Source organism: Mizuhopecten yessoensis, unplaced genomic scaffold (genome assembly GCF_002113885.1).
Source record: "Mizuhopecten yessoensis strain PY_sf001 unplaced genomic scaffold, ASM211388v2 scaffold2397, whole genome shotgun sequence".
Classification (NCBI taxonomy): domain Eukaryota; kingdom Metazoa; phylum Mollusca; class Bivalvia; order Pectinida; family Pectinidae; genus Mizuhopecten; species Mizuhopecten yessoensis.
Window position 1 is genome coordinate 3,625 of NW_018404526.1, and position 19,820 is coordinate 23,444.

At 37.9% G+C, this 19,820-nt stretch overlaps 1 protein-coding gene across 1 annotated transcript in view; it reads left to right on the plus strand.

Moving 5' to 3' along the window:
* The first annotated feature begins 1,290 nt into the window (after window positions 1-1,290).
* LOC110445865 (homeobox protein Mohawk-like) overlaps window positions 1,291-19,820 on the plus strand; it is a 55,734-nt gene continuing 37,204 nt past the window's right edge. The window contains exon 1 of the mRNA XM_021490693.1: window positions 1,291-1,747. Within this exon, the coding sequence (XP_021346368.1) occupies window positions 1,530-1,747 (218 nt within the window). The 5' untranslated portion in view covers window positions 1,291-1,529. The remainder of the gene's footprint in view (window positions 1,748-19,820) is intronic.

Sequence of the window (19,820 nt, forward strand, 5' to 3'; positions counted from 1 at the left end):
AAATGTCCTACACTATAAGTACTGTCAGCACAGTATAATATAATGTCCTACACTATAAGTACCGACAGCACAGTATAATATAATGTCCTACACTATAAGTACTGACAGCACAGTATAATATAATGTCCTACACTATAAGTACTGATAGCACAGTATAATATGATGTCCTACACTATAAGTACTGACAGCACAGTAAAATATAATGCTCTACACTATAAGTACTGATAGCACAGTATAATATAATGCCCTACACTATAAGTACAGATAGCACAGTATAATACAGTTGGTTGCATTAATATACAATGACTTTCATTATAATCTTTCAGATTTTTACAATGAGTTACATAACGATCTATACTATCAGTGATAAATGTCATACCACCTATCACCACACAGCGTACCACATTGATATACAGTGCAGCAGGATATACTGTTAAAATGTTCATATTGTTTTGCTATTGTTTAGAGAATGATACAATAAAGCGGGACACCGATGTCTTGAAGCCAACTTAAAGCTACCCTAGCGATGTTTAATATATTCGTGTTTGAATGGACCTTCCTGCTCAATGGATTACCAAATCATGTTTTTCTGGTTTATATTTTGCATCAAGTAACGTTTTATTGAGATCATCAGTTAACGCAGAACAGATGAAGAACAAATCTTCTATGGCTAGCCCTACAACATTTTCTATGAGATATTCAAGACTGTGGCCTTGTTTAAATCCATGTTATTTAGTAAGCGCTCAGAGCGATATGTATCTACACACACATCGCTCTGTGCTCATACACATACCGAGGGCAGTCAGCACACTATCTACACATGCTCCCCTAGAACGAGTGTACCAGAAACCACCTTCCTGCTCGCTGATTGATTTATATTGTCGAACAGTACTACATGTTGATAAATAACCCCGGCACAGTTCTGTGGACCGTGAGTCGTCTCCCGACCTCGGTGCTACATTTACCAATACAGTAGCTTCTGATGGATAGAGTAGCGATATCACTGAGGCCATGGAGACCGTACAACCTGAAACCTTTAAATAAAACTGGGCACATTTCAAGTATTCTGGATGAACACGTTTTGCTACGCAATAAAGCTTGGCGTTATAAAAGGGCAAGGTCATTTTGCTGTTGAGCTTACGATCGCTATTTCTGTGTATTGCCACGTGCTAAGGGTGAATGTGCACCAATCAAAATCACTTTTGCAAACAGCAGTTCGTTCTCTTTGTTCTCTGCCGACAGCCGGATGTAACAGGCTCCTTGATTGGCTGTTGACAAATACTGTAGGTTATATTTAAACTAACACATGCGAGAGATCTAGGCTGGTATAGTACCAGGGTTTAGTATACACACACACACTGATGGTAAACAACATGATCGTATATTCTGGTGTTATGGTGGAATAAATATACCGCATCTGGCTATGTAATATACAAATGTACGATTTTCGTGTTCTGTGATCTAACTGTGCAGCGGGATCTGCATATGATATCCTTTGGATTTACTATCGGAAATATAAAGCAGGAAGTATGGCCGATCCACAATCGGATTTTCAGTTTGGGAATTGTGTACCGTTCGATTCGGAAAGTACGACTTATGTTCGGCCCGGATTAAAACCCATCAATCAAACGGCTAATGCCGATTATTCCGCCCCTGACCCCCCGGGTCGACGGGTGGAGGCTTTTTCCGTCCCTGGGGTGAATGCTCCACCCTTATCTAGATTGAACCTCAGGACAAGATCCCGCAGGTAAGTCGTTACGTCATAGAAATACCTGTAATTATCATATTTATGCTACACTTAGGATGGGGATATTCCAGTTTCGACGATTTGGTCTAAAACCTTTGGTATATGTATACATATAACCAAACCACCGTACACAATGATACCAGTTGTTACTCCCTTGTGTAACATGTACATGCAGCATATGTGTATATGCGTGTGCCTTTCTACGTGTTGTTTGTCCTGCAAGCCCTGCTACATGTATATATTGACTGTTGGATTGTTAGTTGTACGTTAGAGTGTTTATTGGCTACAGCAGGCCTTATACACGGGGTATTCCTATGGTTATAACGACACCTCGAGTCTGTGATGACACTGACTTCGGGATGATTGTGCTAGAACTTTGAGGGACTGGCCATTGGATAACATGGTCAGCAACGTATAAAATCATACGGATCCACTTGACAAGTCTAAGGTTCCAATTCGCTGTTGTGAACGGTATCTTTGAAGTTAAGTAAAGAAGGCGTCTGTCCTTCCAGGTTTGGATACATTCTGTGTCCCTCGAGGATGTTTTTTAGAGTCAGTCTGAGTTTTGGGTATACTCACAATGATCCTTCTGGGAAGACTGCGCTTTTAATATAGTTACAATGCTTCTTTCGGTACAGATACTAAGCCCTTTCTTGGAAGTCTGTCTGAGCTTTTGGTACAGATACTAAGCCCTTTCTTGGAAGTCTGTCTGAGCTTTTGGTACAGATACTAAGCCCTTTCTTGGAAGTCTGTCTGAGCTTTTGGTCCAGTTACAATGATCCTCTTCTGTGGAGTATGAGCATTCAACATAATTACAAAGTCTCTTCTGGGAAGTCAGACTGAGCTTTTGGTACAGTAACAATGCCTCATCTGGGAAGTCTGTCTCAGCTTTTGGTACAGTTACAATACCTCTGCTGGGGATTTTGTCTGAGCTTTTGGTACAGTTACAATGCCTCATCTGGGAAGTCTGTGTCAGCTTTTGGTACAGTTACAATGTTTCCTTTGGGTAGTCTGTCTCAGCTTTTGGTACAGTTACAATCCCTCTGCTGGGGATTTTGTCTGAGCTTTTGGTACAGTTACAATACCTCTTCTGGGGATTTTGTCTGAGCTTTTGGGACAGTTACAATGCCTCATCTGGGAAGTCTGTCTCAGCTTTTGGTACAGTTACAATGTTTCCTTTGGGTAGTCTGAAGTTAAAGTTTAGTTACAATGTTCATTCAAGAATGTCTGATCTTTTTGTATTGGTACAGTAACAATGTCTCTTCTGGGAGTCTGACTAAACGTTTTGTATTGGTATAGTAACAATGTCTTTTCTGGGAGTCTGACTGGACGTTTTGTATTGGTACAGTAACAATGTCTCTTCTGGGAGTCTGACTGGACGTTTTGTAACAGTGTTCTCTGTTATTTGGGTGAGATTTGGAAACTGTGTTAGGCAGTCTTTTTGAACTTTGATAACAGCAATTGTGTTCTTTCGGAGGAATCTTTGTGAGGCTGGGGTAGAGATATAATACTACTGATTACATTGCCATTCTTCGGAAACTCAAGGTTCAATTGCCATGTTTATTTAGGTTTCCACGTAAGATACGAAACCAGTGTTTCCTTTTAAGAAGGGTTGTCAGTTCTGAACCTAACAAGATAGACAATGATTTATTTACAGTTTCAATTATTCTATGTACAATATCATACGTACAATCTTCACGTAGATCCGGGTGTACATTGACGACCTCGTGATCTGATCAATGACTTAGGGTTCACCAGTATAATTTGAAATTAATTCCTCTCTGGAATTCCCTTTTTTTGCATTATTGCATTAGTGTTCATTCGAATGGAGGTAAAACACAGTGACTTGCAACAACAGCCTGATCGTTAGGATTTTGAGGATCACTTACTGGGATATCAGGCATACTGTAACACGACAATGAAATGTAAACAGTGTTTTACATTTATTTTTGTATGGAAAACGTGCTTGTGGGAAAGATGGTAGTAGGTTTTGACAGATAGAAGCATCAGCTAAAGAGACGATGGACAAAAATGAACACATAACATATTCGGATATGTAATATACACCAATTGTATAGGCCAAGGGTAACATCAATACGGATAGAATACACAACACGTTGTATAGGCCAAGGATTACATCAATACAGATAGAATACACAACACGTTGTATAGGCCAATGGTAACAGCAATACGGATAGAATACACAACACGTTGTATAGGCCAACGGTAACATCAATTCAGATAGAAAATACAGTACGTTGTATAGGCCACGGGTAACATCAATTCAGATAGAATACACAATACGTTGTAAAGGCCAAGGGTAACATGAATTCAGATAGAATACACAACACGTTGCATAGGCCAAGGGTAACATATCAATTCAGATAGAATACACAACACGTTGTATAGACCGAGGGTTCCAAACAGAATACACACAAGTTGTATAGGATGAGGATTGGACTGTTTCAGATTGAATACTTCCTTATAGATATATATACAGACCCACACAGACCCACAGAATACCGTGTATCGCATTCCCTATAGATATAGATATATACAGACCCACAGAATACCATGTGTCGCCTCCCCTATAGATATATACAGACACACACAGACACACTGAATATCATGTGTCGCCTCCCCTATAGATATATACACAGACACACAGAATACCATGTGTCGCCTCCCCTATATATATATACACAGACCCACAGAATACCATGGGTCGCCTCCCCTATAGATATATACACAGACACACAGAATACCGTGTGTCGCCTCCCCGATAGATATATACAGACACACACAGACACACTGAATATCGTGTGCCGCCTCCCCTATAGATATATACAGACACACAAAGACACACTGAATATCGTGTGTCGCCCCCCCACTAGATATATACAGACACACAGAATACCGTGTGTCCCCTCCCCTATAGATATATACAGACACACAAAGACACACTGAATATCGTGTGTCGCCCCCCCACTAGATATATACAGACACACAGAATACCGTGTGTCCCCTCCCCTATAGATATATACAGACACACACAGACCCACTGAATATCGTGTGTCGCCTCCCCTATAGATATATACAGACCCACAGAATACCATATGTCGCCTCCCCTATAGATATATACACAGACACACAGAATACCATGTGTCGCCTCCCCTATATATATATATATATACAGACACACAGAATACCATGTGTCGCATCCCCTATAGATATATATACAGACCCACAGAATACAATGTGTCGCCTCCCCTATAGATATATACAGACACACACAGACACACTGAATATCGTGTGTCGCCTCCCCTATAGATATATACAGACACACAGAATACCGTGTGTCGCCTCCCCTATAGATATATACAGACACACAGAATACCGTGTGTCGCCTCCCCTGTGGCTATGGACTGCATACACTTTTATCCTTCCTGGATGTTTCTGTGTCATCTGTAACTGACCTCTCAGTGTTGGCGCCAACTACACCGGGTCCCCCATCTACGTTATAACGTGACATTTAAAATCAGGTCAGCAACCTATATAGATATAGATATATATGTGTGTGTGAAGGTTGGTCCTCTGATCTGTATTAATGTGTTCTGTTTATAAACAAGATGCTTACAGTAATTGACGACCTGTTGCAGTGCTTCCAGGTCAATCTGTATCCTCACTTTTACTTCCTTAGCAGTGAGTCAGGCTAATTATGGGTTTATGTTTCTCACTGATTTGTGTAACTGTGCAGCGTCGTCTATAGTTAGAGCTATAGCTGAGCGATCAACCTACGTTTTATGCCAACAATTATTGCTGTTTGTAGCGCATCAAAACCAATCTTATTTACGTACTAAAGTTAGTATATTTATATAGGTTTGAAGTAAATCGACCTGAGTTTTTGGTCATTTGTATTGCATGCAAACCAGCTGTATTACATACCTACCTAGTTAGCCGACGTATTCTCTTCTTGTGTATTTAGCAATCATATTAATAATAATGATTTGTTTAGCTCTTATTGCTAATTGAACGTTCAATCAATTATTATGTGTTATCTTGAAAGCAATATGAACGCCATCGGCAACAAAAATCGACTTTTTGTTTCCGATGATATTTCGGGCTTGGTAAATGATGTAGCTGTCACCGCCATCATAGGGACAGATAGGTGTTTGATGTTCATGTGATTATCAAAATAGATGGGATTTTGGAATGATAAACGTTTTCACATCGCCAGGTCATCACTTTTGTATCTCTATCTTTCGTTTTGTTACAAGGTACAACATGATAAGGGTTTGTTCCTTTTTGTATCTCTATCTTTCGTTTCATTACAAGGCACAACATGATAAGGGTTTGTTCCTTTTTGTATCTCTATCTTTCGTTTCATTACAAGATACAACATGATAAGGGTTTGTTACTTTTTGTATCTCTATCTTTCGTTTCATTACAAGGTACAACATGATAAGGGTTTGTTCCTTTTCTGCAAATCAAGATTTATGTTGTTTCCGAAATGTTTATTGTAAAATAACCAAAATAACCTGTAATTGTGTGAAAAATAAAACCCTAAAGATCTATAAATAGAAACAACATTAATTGAGTCTCTATAAATAGAAACAACATTAATTGAGTCTATAAAATGATTGGTATACTTCTGTAATGTTGGTTTCAATTTCGTCAGAGTAAAATGGCGGGATAATCCAAGGTAAAGTGTATCTTAAAACATGTCGATAGCTTGGAACCTCTATATTACCTATATACTTAGTGACTATCACCTGTCTATAACGAACACCTGTCTATAACAACCAATGTCTATAATGACCACCAGTCTGTAACAACCACATGTCTATAGCTACCACCTGTATATAATGATCACCTGTCTATAGCTACCACTGTCTATAACTACCACCTCCATATAACGACCACTGTCTGAAATTACCACATGTTTATAACTACCACCTGTCTATAACTATCCCTGTCTATAACTACCACCTGTCTATAACTACCACATGTATATAACTACCACTGTCTATAACAACCACCTGTCTATAATTACCACCTGTCTATAACTACCATATGTCTATAACAACCACCTGTCTATAACTACAACCTGTTTATAACTACAACCTGTATATAACTACAACCTATATATAACAACCACCTGTCTATAACTACAACCTGTATATAACAACCACCTGTCTATAACTAACACCTGTCTATTACTACCACCTGTCTATAACTACCACCTGTCTATAACTACCACCTGTATATATCTACAACATGTCTATAACTACCACCTGTCTATTACTACCTCCTGTCTATAACTACCACCTGTCTATAACGACCACCTGTCTATAACTAACACCTGTCTATAATTACCACCTGTCTATTACTACCTCCTGTCTATAACTACCACCTATCCATAAATATCGCCTATATATAGCTACACGGGACCTTTATAAAACTACCACCTGGCTATTACTACCTCCTGTCTATAACTACCGCCTATCTATAAATATCGCCTATATATAGCTACCACGGTACCTTTATAAAACTACCATCTGTCTATTACTACCTCCTGTCCATAACTACCATTTGTCTATAACTACCACCTATATATAACTACCACCTGTCGATAACTACCACCTGTATATAACTACCACCTGTCTATAACTACCACCTGTCTATAACTATCGCCTGTCTATAATTACCACATGTATATAATTATCACCTGTATATAGCTACCTCCTGTCTATAACTACCACCTGTCTATAACTAACACATGTCTATAACTAACACATGTCTATAACTAACACCTGTCTATAACTACCTCCTGTCTATAACTACCACCTATCTATAAATATCGCCTATAAATAGCTACCACTGTGCCTTTATATAACTACCTCCTGTCTATTACTACCCCCTGTCTATAACTACCACATGTCTATTACTACCGCCTGTCTATAACTACCACCTGTCTATTACTACCACATGTCTATTACTACCACCTGTCTATAACTACCACCTGTCTATAACTACCACCTATCTATTACTTCCACCTGTCTATTACTACCACCTGTCTATAACTACCACATGTCTATTACTACCTCCTGTCTATTACTACCACCTGTCTATAACTACCACCTGTCTATTACTACCACATGTCTATTACTACCACCTGTCTATAACTACCACCTGTCTATAACTAACACCTGTCTATTACTACCTCCTGTCTATTACTACCACCTGTCTATTACTACCTCCTGTCTATAACTACCACCTGTCTATAACTAACACCTGTCTATTACTACCTCCTGTCTATTACTACCACCTGTCTATTACTACCTCCTGTCTATAACTACCACCTGTCTATAACTACCACCTGTCTATTACTACCACCTGTCTATTACTACCTCCTGTCTATAACTACCACCTGTCTATTACTACCACCTGTATATATCTACCACATGTCTATTACTACCTCCTGTCTATTACTACCACCTGTCTATTACTACCTCCTGTCTATAACTACCACCTGTCTATTACTACCACCTGTATATATCTACCACATGTCTATTACTACCTCCTGTCTATTACTACCACCTGTCTATTACTACCTCCTGTCTATAACTACCACCTGTCTATTACTACCACCTGTATATATCTACCACATGTCTATTACTACCTCCTGTCTATTACTACCACCTGTCTATTACTACCTCCTGTCTATAACTACCACCTGTCTATTACTACCACCTGTATATATCTACCACATGTCTATTACTACCTCCTGTCTATTACTACCACCTGTCTATTACTACCTCCTGTCTATAACTACCACCTGTCTATTACTACCACCTGTATATATCTACCACATGTCTATTACTACCTCCTGTCTATTACTACCACCTGTCTATTACTACCTCCTGTCTATAACTACCACCTGTCTATTACTACCACCTGTATATATCTACCACATGTCTATTACTACCTCCTGTCTATTACTACCACCTGTCTATTACTACCTCCTGTCTATAACTACCACCTGTCTATTACTACCACCTGTATATATCTACCACATGTCTATTACTACCTCCTGTCTATTACTACCACCTGTCTATTACTACCTCCTGTCTATAACTACCACCTGTCTATTACTACCACCTGTATATATCTACCACATGTCTATTACTACCTCCTGTCTATTACTACCACCTGTCTATTACTACCTCCTGTCTATAACTACCACCTGTCTATTACTACCACCTGTCTATATCTACCACATGTCTATTACTACCTCCTGTCTATTACTACCACCTGTCTATTACTACCTCCTGTCTATAACTACCACCTGTCTATTACTACCACCTGTATATATCTACCACATGTCTATTACTACCTCCTGTCTATTACTACCACCTGTCTATTACTACCTCCTGTCTATAACTACCACCTGTCTATTACTACCACCTGTATATATCTACCACATGTCTATTACTACCTCCTGTCTATTACTACCACCTGTCTATTACTACCTCCTGTCTATAACTACCACCTGTCTATTACTACCACCTGTATATATCTACCACATGTCTATTACTACCTCCTGTCTATTACTACCACCTGTCTATTACTACCTCCTGTCTATAACTACCACCTGTCTATTACTACCACCTGTATATATCTACCACATGTCTATTACTACCTCCTGTCTATTACTACCACCTGTCTATTACTACCTCCTGTCTATAACTACCACCTGTCTATTACTACCACCTGTATATATCTACCACATGTCTATTACTACCTCCTGTCTATTACTACCACCTGTCTATTACTACCTCCTGTCTATAACTACCACCTGTCTATTACTACCACCTGTATATATCTACCACATGTCTATTACTACCTCCTGTCTATTACTACCACCTGTCTATTACTACCTCCTGTCTATAACTACCACCTGTCTATTACTACCACCTGTATATATCTACCACATGTCTATTACTACCTCCTGTCTATTACTACCACCTGTCTATTACTACCTCCTGTCTATAACTACCACCTGTCTATTACTACCACCTGTCTATATCTACCACCTGTCTATTACTACCTCCTGTCTATTACTACCACCTGTCTATTACTACCTCCTGTCTATAACTACCACCTGTCTATAACTACCTCCTGTCTATAAATATCGCCTATATATAGCAACCACGGTACCTTTATATAACTACCCCCTGTCTATTACTACCACCTGTCTACAACTACCACCTGTCTATTACTACCACCTGTCTATAACTACCACCTATCTATAAATATCGCCTATATATAGCTACCACGGTACCTTTATATAACTACCTCCTGTCTATTACTACCACCTGTCTATAACTACCTCCTGTCTATAACTAACACCTGTCTATAACTACCACCTGTCTATTACTACCACCTGTCTATAACTACCTCCTGTCTATAAATATCGCCTATATATAGCTACCACGGTACCTTTATATAACTACCACCTGTCTATAACTACCACCTGTCTATTACTACCTCTTGCCTATAACTACCACCTGTCTATAACTACCACCTGTCTATAACTACCACCTATATATAACTACCACCTGTCTATAAATACCACCTGTCTATAACTAGCACCTGTATATATCTACCACCTGTCTATAACTACCTCCTGTCTATAAATATCGTCTATATATAGCTACCACGGTACCTTTATATAACTACCTTCTGTCTATAACTACCACCTGTCTTTAACTACCACCTGTTTATAACTAACACCTGTCTATAATTACCACCTGTCCATAACTACCACCTGTCAATAACTACCACCTATCTATAAATATCGCCTATATATAGCTACCACGGTACCTTTATAAAACTACCATAACATGTTTGACAGTCCCAATCGTGTTTTGTCAGCGATCTGTTTTGACAATGTCATTATATTAGCGATCTATATTGAAAATGACATTATATTAGCGATCTATATTGAAAATGTCATAACATTAGCGACCTATATGACAATGATCACTTTGGCGCTTATATTGCTTTGATTGAGGGCGATTCTAACAAGCAGATCCGGCCGGCCAGTCAAATAGACAAAGTGTATACACACACACACACACACACACACACACACACATATATATATATATGCATACACATCATTGGTACTACACATATAAAACCTTGAAAGGGCCGGTCACAGTCAAATAGACAAAGTGTATACATACACATATATATAGAGAGAGAGAAGATAATATATGTATCATTGTAAGTTAGTAAGATATACTGTACTATTTGTATGTCGTTGTATATCTACTCTCCGATATGTCTTACACAAGGAGCAGGTTCTTGCGTAGGAGAATATAAAGGCCTTGCTGTCTGTTGTGATTTTATGTATATATATATGTATTCATCATTAGTGTGTCATCAGCACGTCTGCGCATATATACATGTTACACAAAAATAATAACCAACGACGATCGCTTCAGTATTTCAAAAGTTATGATTCATGCATATCATTTCACGCTCCATGTTGTCGTATATATATATTAATATGGTTAGGTTGTCAGTCTAGACCGCAGAGACCTGAGAATTTGTAACAGCTTTATTTGGACCTAAACTAAAGTGTTCAGATTAATTTTACGGGACTGTTTTAGGGGCTAAGACTGACGTTCGGTAAAAGTGACTTTTTTTACCGAAAGTTGATCTTTACCCCTAGGTAACATGTAAAATTAATCTGGGCACCCTAAGTCAGGTCCAAATCTAGCTGTAACAAATTCGCAGGTCCCTGTGGTCTAGATGTGTATGCCAGTACTGTAATGTGACCGAGCTCAATGTTGTATAACAACCTTCTGTCACGGCGATTCTGTGTGACTGTCGACCCTTTGTCTGTAGAACTTAATGACTACGGCATTATAAAGCCGACCTTTTCTGACATGTTTTCGAGCATGTAGGGTGCCATTAACTGTCGGGTTTAAAGGGGGACAGGTTGATAGAGGGGAAGGCTAAATATATATATACACACATGGGTCGTTATTATTTGCGACTTCAGAATGAATATACAATGTACATGGACTGTTTATACACATGGTTGAAAACTTGAAATAACTGAGCCAAATATTGGAAGTATTTTCCTTCGTTGTTGTTGTTGTTGTTGTTGGGAGGGGGGAGGGGCAGAGCACTATCATTAGGTTCATTTTCTTCAGACGAATGAATTTCTCTTTTTATCTCTAACCATGTTTTAAATCTATTCCAAACTTTGAAGTACTTAGACATAACATTTTGTCAACACCGGTTTGCATCAATATTGGCCTTTGACCATTTAGGCCTGTCAGGCTGGACAGAGCCATTGTTTAGGGGTCCGTGAGGTGTTATTTTTAGATTGTTTACAGGAACATGTGTAGCTGTGGTAGGAATGAAACACGTGTTTCCATGTTGGCGGGAAGTCTCGGTCTGGACGTCGTTTCCTTGGTGAGACCATCTTGTTTACGCTAGGAAGCGTACGTTTATCATTTGAACCAAAGATCCAAGTTTGTGATTGCCTTGTCAGCTTAACACGAAACGGACACACAAGTTTATTTACAACATGCCTATCTTTTTCATTGATTAACAGATAATTAGCTTTTATATGAATTTAAAATCGACACTTACAAACGCTTAACATAAAATAAATCTTCATTTTATGTTTGTTTTGGTTGGTTTGGGTATTTTTGAATGAACATTTCGGAGTTTAAATATCACCGTTTTGATGAGAAAGCTAACCAATCGCTGAGAAAATCATTTGAGATTTTGGTGCTCGGTTTCTATCCGAAGGGTTGTGTTATTATCATAGCGGGCCGTCTATCTCTATGCAGATAGTATGTCGCGTCTGTGTGTATTCCTCTCCCTGTGAACGAGAGGACGTTAATATTTTCTCGCTTACTTCTTGTTGCGTATGTAAAATGATAACTATAAATAACAAGCGCTAGCTAACACACCGGATAATAAACACGGTGCTCTGTTTTAATTATGACAAGTACGTAACTCCCGCGAAAAGGGGATCTTCCTAAGCCCGCGAAAAGGGGATCTTCCTAAGCCATTTATACTTGCTCCTATATGGCGATCCTAAATTCAGCAATGATGAAAATACCTCAATTGCAAAATCTGTCCGAAATTATATCAGCAAATGCAACCGGTTTGGCTGAATGTGATCATCTTTCTCTCTCCATCACTCTTTTTTCTCCGACTCTACCTGTGCTACTATCCTTTACTTCGTTTCTCTATCCGCATTTTCTTCCTCTCTATTTTCTATTTCCATATAAAAACATAATTTATATATATTGCGTAAATTACCTTATCAAGTTATTGTTTATATTCATGTATTTGAAGAAAAGGACTGTGATAAGTTGTGGAAATTTGTGTCCAATTCTTTTTTAAATATATATTTGCAATAAAATATGTTTAAAAATTCCTAAGCCCGCGAAAAGGGTATCTTCCTAGCCCGCAAAAACGGGATCTTTTTAAGCCCGCGAAAAGTGGATCTTCCTAGGCCCGCGAAAAGGGGATCTTCCTAAACCCGCGAAAAGGGAAAAAAGGGGATCTTCCTAAGCCCGCGAAAAGGGGATCTTTCTAAGCCCGCGAAAAGGGGATATTTCTAAGCCCGGGGATATTTCTTCATCATGCCCTTTCTTGAAATTTCTATTTAAACAAGTACTGCAGATTCAAAAATTGAAAATGTAGCAAACAAGATGAGGATGATGTTATTATCGTGTGTAGTGTTTTACCTTTCCAATTATCCCACAGTCATAACACGTAAACTCCCAAAATCAAAACGACCGTGGGGCCCATCAAATAATAAAAGGAGACTGTTGTTGTCGAAATCAAACGTGAGATTTGCGTCGTCTACATTTCCACTCAACATCCAACACAACCACTCAATCCCCAAAATGTCATCTCCAAAAGTTCTGATCTGCAGAAAAATACTAGTCGACAGTCGACTGTTCTTCCCACGGTTATCACAGGACAGATTAGCTCCCTACACGTGAGTTGAGGTTTGTGACGTAAATGCTGTGAGTGCGCAGATCACAACAGAAGGCAACGAGCAGGATGTTTATGCAGGCGATAAATTGACTGCGCGGCCTTCACCTTGGGTGGATAGTATTTAGGCAGATGGTCAGTGCACGTAGACTCATACACAGACTGTCAGTGAGAGGAATACACACGTACTAATTGTTTGTGTGAGTGTTTGTTGTACAAACGTTTACGTATATATAACCATGTTGTAATATTTCAAACGTGATATCAGCTTATGTATTTAGAGAGTGTTTTTTTTATTGCATACGACGTGTGTAATGTTAATGTTTAACTTTCCGTTTTAGCGAGTATAAAGCAGAGAAACTGGTCTAAAGTGGCTCATGTCTATCAAACCACCTATCTATACTACCGTCTGTTTAAAATACAACCTGTCCAACCACCTGTTAATTATAATGAAGCCACTTGTGAGTTCTGTCTGTATTTAATGACAGAAATGGATGTTTATACAGAACGACTGTTTATATAGGCAACCTGTTTATAAAGACCACTTACTTACAAGATGCATGTCTATAACGACCACCTGTATCTAAAACGACCATCTGTCTACAACGACCAATTATCTGATCATAAAGACAATATGAAACAGTGGGGAAATAAATAGAGAGCGGATAAAATGATATACTACACTGTGTAATTGATCGTTGATGTATTTGCATAACGACTGTATGATACGGGATGTTTTCGATGTTTCCAATACTACTGCACATAACAATTACAGATGTGGACATTTCGGTCACATACTAGGTAGTACAACTGTATTTATACATAAACTGTATTTATACATAAACTGTATTTATACATACACTGTATTTATATATAAACTCTATTTATGCATAAACTCTATTTATGCATAAACTGTATTTATATATACACTGTATTTATACATACACTGTATTTATACATAAACTGTATTTATACATACACTGTATTTATACATAAACTGTATTTATACATACACTGTATTTATACATGAACTGTATTTATACATACACTGTATTTATACATACACTGTATTTATACATACACTGTATTCATACATACACTGTATGTATACATACACTGTATTTATACATAAACTGTATTTATACATAAACTCTATGTATGCATAAACTGTATTTATACATACACTGTATTTATATATACACTGTATTTATACATAAACTGTATTTATACATACACTGTATTCATACATACACTGTATTTATAAATAAACTGTATTTATATATACACTGTATTTATACATAAACTGTATTTATACATACACTGTATTTATACATAAACTGTATTCATATATACACTGTATTTATACCTAAACTGTATTTATGCATAAACTGTATTTATATATACACTGTATTTATACATACACTGTATTTATACATACACTGTGTTTATACATAAACTGTATTTATACATACACTGTATTCATACATACACTGTATTTATACATACACTGTATTTCTTCATCTGTGCATGTATACGTACGTTTGGCAATTGAACGATCGATGATGATTATATACAGTATATAATGTTTTCGTCTAGTTTTGACTGCTGATAAAATCCCATTCAAGCACAATCGATTTATCGACTAGTTACCGTAGTGTTAATTACTATCCGATAACAGGGCACGACGGAGGGCAGGGTTTAACGCCGCGTTATTCTATAGACGATTAAGTCACAGTGATAATATATTGTTTTTAAGTGGAAGCTCGACTGATCCTCATTTCGTGAATCGTTTTTTTCAAAACTTGAGCCAAATATATTGATCTATAACAGATGCAATTGAGCGTCGAGACCGGGGTTCGAACTCGGGAACCTCCAAATTCTAGACAGAGCCTGAAGTGAGAAACCTGATCACAGGTGATGGATCACAGTTTTCTGGAATCACTGGAATCGAGTTAAGCCAATGGCTTCTTTATGATGCATGATCCTTGTCAATAAACTTCTGATTTAGCTCGGTTTATTAATCTAGCTGAACTATTTGCAAATTGTATACAAAATTATCACGCGTGATATTCATATTTTTTCTCTCTCTTACTTAACAATCTCATGTATGGCAATAGCGTGGACGTTCGGGCCCATTTATATAATGGAACATCTTAAAAGTGTACGAACACACAATCGTACTCAAGAATCCGAGAAGTTCCGAGGTTTTCATATGTCTACACCAATGTTTTAACGAAGAATGCATTTTACATCATTTCAAAGAACCTGTTTTCTGGACACGAAGAACAAAAAGGAAACCCAGGCGCTACACACAAACAGTCCTATATCTAAACTGTCATCGAATTTCTTAAATAAGCTTGTTGTCAATGTGATGATAGCCGAGTACACTTGTCGATTTGAATTATATAAACATCCCTATTTTCGATTCTTCAGCTGATATCGATAACATGCGATCCGGTACTTTATTCTGTATATTAGCACTACCCAGATAATGGGACTTTATCCGGTACGTTATTCTGTATAGTAGCACTACCCAGATAAGGGGACTTTATCTGGTACGTTAAGGGGACTTTGTACGTGTGAAGTACTCTCGCTACCGGATCTAGTTACTTAATTATTGTTTATTTACCACAAATGTAAACATAATTGTTGACAGATTATCAAACCTTGTTTGTACACCTTGTCATCAGACCTGACAATAATAGTGATATGTTTCATTTCACAACATCTCGGGACGTGTAGATTAATCAGGAATTTATGAAGTTTAAAGTAAGTTAATATACGGTATTGTACTCCCTGTATGTATCACGTGTCTTCACATGGGGAAAATAACTGTGAAGCTCAGTCGACCAAAAACAGGACGGTTGTGAAAGAACGGGACAGTTGTGAACAGGACAGTTGTGAAAGAACGGGACAGTTGTGAACGGGACAGTTGTGAAAGAACGGGACAGTTGTGAAAAAACGGGACAGTTGTGAAAAAACGGGACATTTGTGAACGGGATAGTTGTGAAAAAACGGGACAGTTGTGAAAGAACGGGACAGTTGTGAAAAAACGGGACAGTTGTGAAAAAAAGAGCCCAAAAAAATGTCAAGCTATGCAAAGCAGAATTGTTATGTATGTAACTTTCACTTATTGATCATTTTTATATCAATACTTTTATCCGCTTTATTGGCTTCTGATGACGGTTACACAGACACTTTCATTTAAAAAAAAAATAATAACGAAAACAAAATGTCTTAATTTACGCGCCGTGCGAGGGTTTATCATTTTCAGAAATCCATTTTTTCAAAAGGATGCTAGTTTAGAGAAGAAATTTAATCAGAACCTCCTCTTACTCTAAAACACTTGAACTACTTATAATGTCCGCTTATATGGAACGTAACCTCTCAATACTTAACAAAATACCAAAGTGTCCTTTCTTGGAACAGCTAAACCTATCCAAGGGCCTGCGTGACCCTGATTGTGTTTAGCGTTCTATTTTAAGAACCACGTGTCGAAATATCAACTTGTAACAGAAAAGAAAAGAGGATAGAATATCTATTTATGAAAACAAAAATTGGAATCTATATTATGGTATAGACTACATGAATATTTAACTAAAAAGCCGTCCTGTTTTGAGAACACAATATACATGATAGGACAGCCGAAAGGTCCCTGGAACAGTCTTGCAGCAATGTGAGTGTTTCCGGAATATTGTGTTCCGGAACCACACGTGGCACTCGTCAAGCTAAAATAGTTAGAACTGTTGGTAGAGGCGAAAACAACATAGTTGAAGAACCTAGGAACTCTCTTACTATATTTATATTTCAGACTTCTATACACGATATCTATAAAATTCGTTAACATTTAAACGCTTATCTGAGCTAGTCGGTGAGTTTACCGATTCTATTAATTAAGTATAGTTTTATTACACACCTGGTTCGTGCTCTGGTGAGTTGATACCTCACCACACTCACTAGTAGCGCCATTCTACCAGGATATTTCTCGTTCTGGGTCGACAGGACACATGTTCTCCTTTATATCATTGGGGGTTAGAAAGATACATTTCTGTATATGATGCCTAAATCGTTTTCACTAGGGAAACACCTGGAGGCACCAAACATACATAATTCACGAGATTTATATAAATTAACATAAAGTTCTCTCTTAATGAGGGTATGAACTTTTGTCATTGGTTCGAACAATGGTCGACCTTGAACTGTAGCTGACTTAGGATACATGAACATTTCAGACCTTGGTCGATTTTTACAGATCATAAATGCAATTATTTACAAAACTAATGTCCAGCCAGACGTTGTACCAAGCTGTACTATATATATATGAATATATATCAACAAAGTTATGTTAGGAATCTGAACACATATTTGTTGCAAGTTACATTGTAAATAGGTCGATGATATCAGAAAGACGAAGGTTACAAGTCAACGTCATTTTATTGTTGTTGTTTTAAAATGCAAATAAAAGCGACAATGCCATTTCTTGTAACAAAGGATTTGAAACAGTTTTTATAGGCATGACTATAATGGCTAGACAGGGATTCGAACCTGGGACTTCAGACGGTTATGCTAGCGCTCTAACGGACTGAGCTAGGTACCTAGTCTACGGAAGTGACCACCGGGCCCAACACTTTAGTGATGTTTTACCAAACGGAAGTAACGTGTAAGGGGAGGTTACTGTGAATATATGAAAAACGTCAGTGTAGTGAGACAGGGATCCTAAAATACTTATATGTACTTCGCGAAAGTCTTGTGACTGACCGTCCAGATTGATGTCAATTATCGCTAATAATAGGTCATTGGTCAACAATAGATACACGGAATTAGAAATATAAAGTATAAATGTTTTTATAGTATACAGGTTTTTATAGTATACAGATTTCTATAGTATACAGATTACTATATTAAACATATGTCTACAGTATACAGGTTTCTATAGTATACAGGTTTCTAGAGTATACAGGTTTCTGTGTTACAGAGTATCAATAAAAACGAGATCTTCATTGTCCTTATATGTTCAAAAGTCATTCAGTATACAAAGTATTTCGTCTTAGGAAGTATCCAGTATACATAAAATTACGGTTTTACAGAGCAACCTGACTCTGGAAGTTTCGACTGTACAAACTTGCCTGGTATACAGAGCATTCTGACATAATAAACTTCTAATTCACACAAGTTTCTGGTTTAACAGAGCTTCCTTACTTTCGAAATTGCCACTGCACACAAATGTTCCGGCAAAGAGAGTATCCGGACTACAGAAGTGTTCACTGTACTTTAGTTTCCCTATAGAGCACTAAGGCTTTCAGTGTTTCCATTATACGGATTTTTTAATGACCTGATATGTTACCACGCTTTTTCCTTGTGTCAGCAAATTCGAATAAAAATCTGCACGTAGAGGTGATCTCGTACCTGATAGTTCCGTTTGAGGAGATAAATGACCTGTCAGAGACGCGCTTCTTTTTTGTATAAATCTGATGTCAAGTTTCCCCTCCGAACCACCTGCTCGATGTTTTGTCATTCTGTGGGAAGTCTTTGGCGATGTCGTCTTACACGTACAGGTCCGACTTCTTTGTGCGACATTTTCACCTCGCTGGCTATATGGCTAACCTCGGCCAATGCCGGTATATGTATATAGGTACGGAATCTGCCGAGTGGTGACGAGTGCTTCCAACTCGTCTGTTGGATAAACGGACTACTCGGTAGAAAAGTGGACGTAAAACCACTCAAACAAACAAACAATCTTTTCTTTTCTTTTATTGTTTCAGTATTCACCATACAGTGTCGTAGACTAGATATAAACTAACCTTGTTTTCCCGGTAACGACTGAAAAGAAGCCGGCTAGGAAGGTTGGACAGTTTGCTTTTTAATAATGTTTTATGTTTGGCAAATGTCCTTGCTTTTACATTATTTTTTTGTTTTTTGTTTAAAACCTACATTAGTTCGTCTACAAATTACAAAGTAACAACAGGTTAGCGATGTAGCGCTATGCTTACATCTACTAGGTAGGGTTTCAACCTCCAACCCCCGTAAGCCCCCC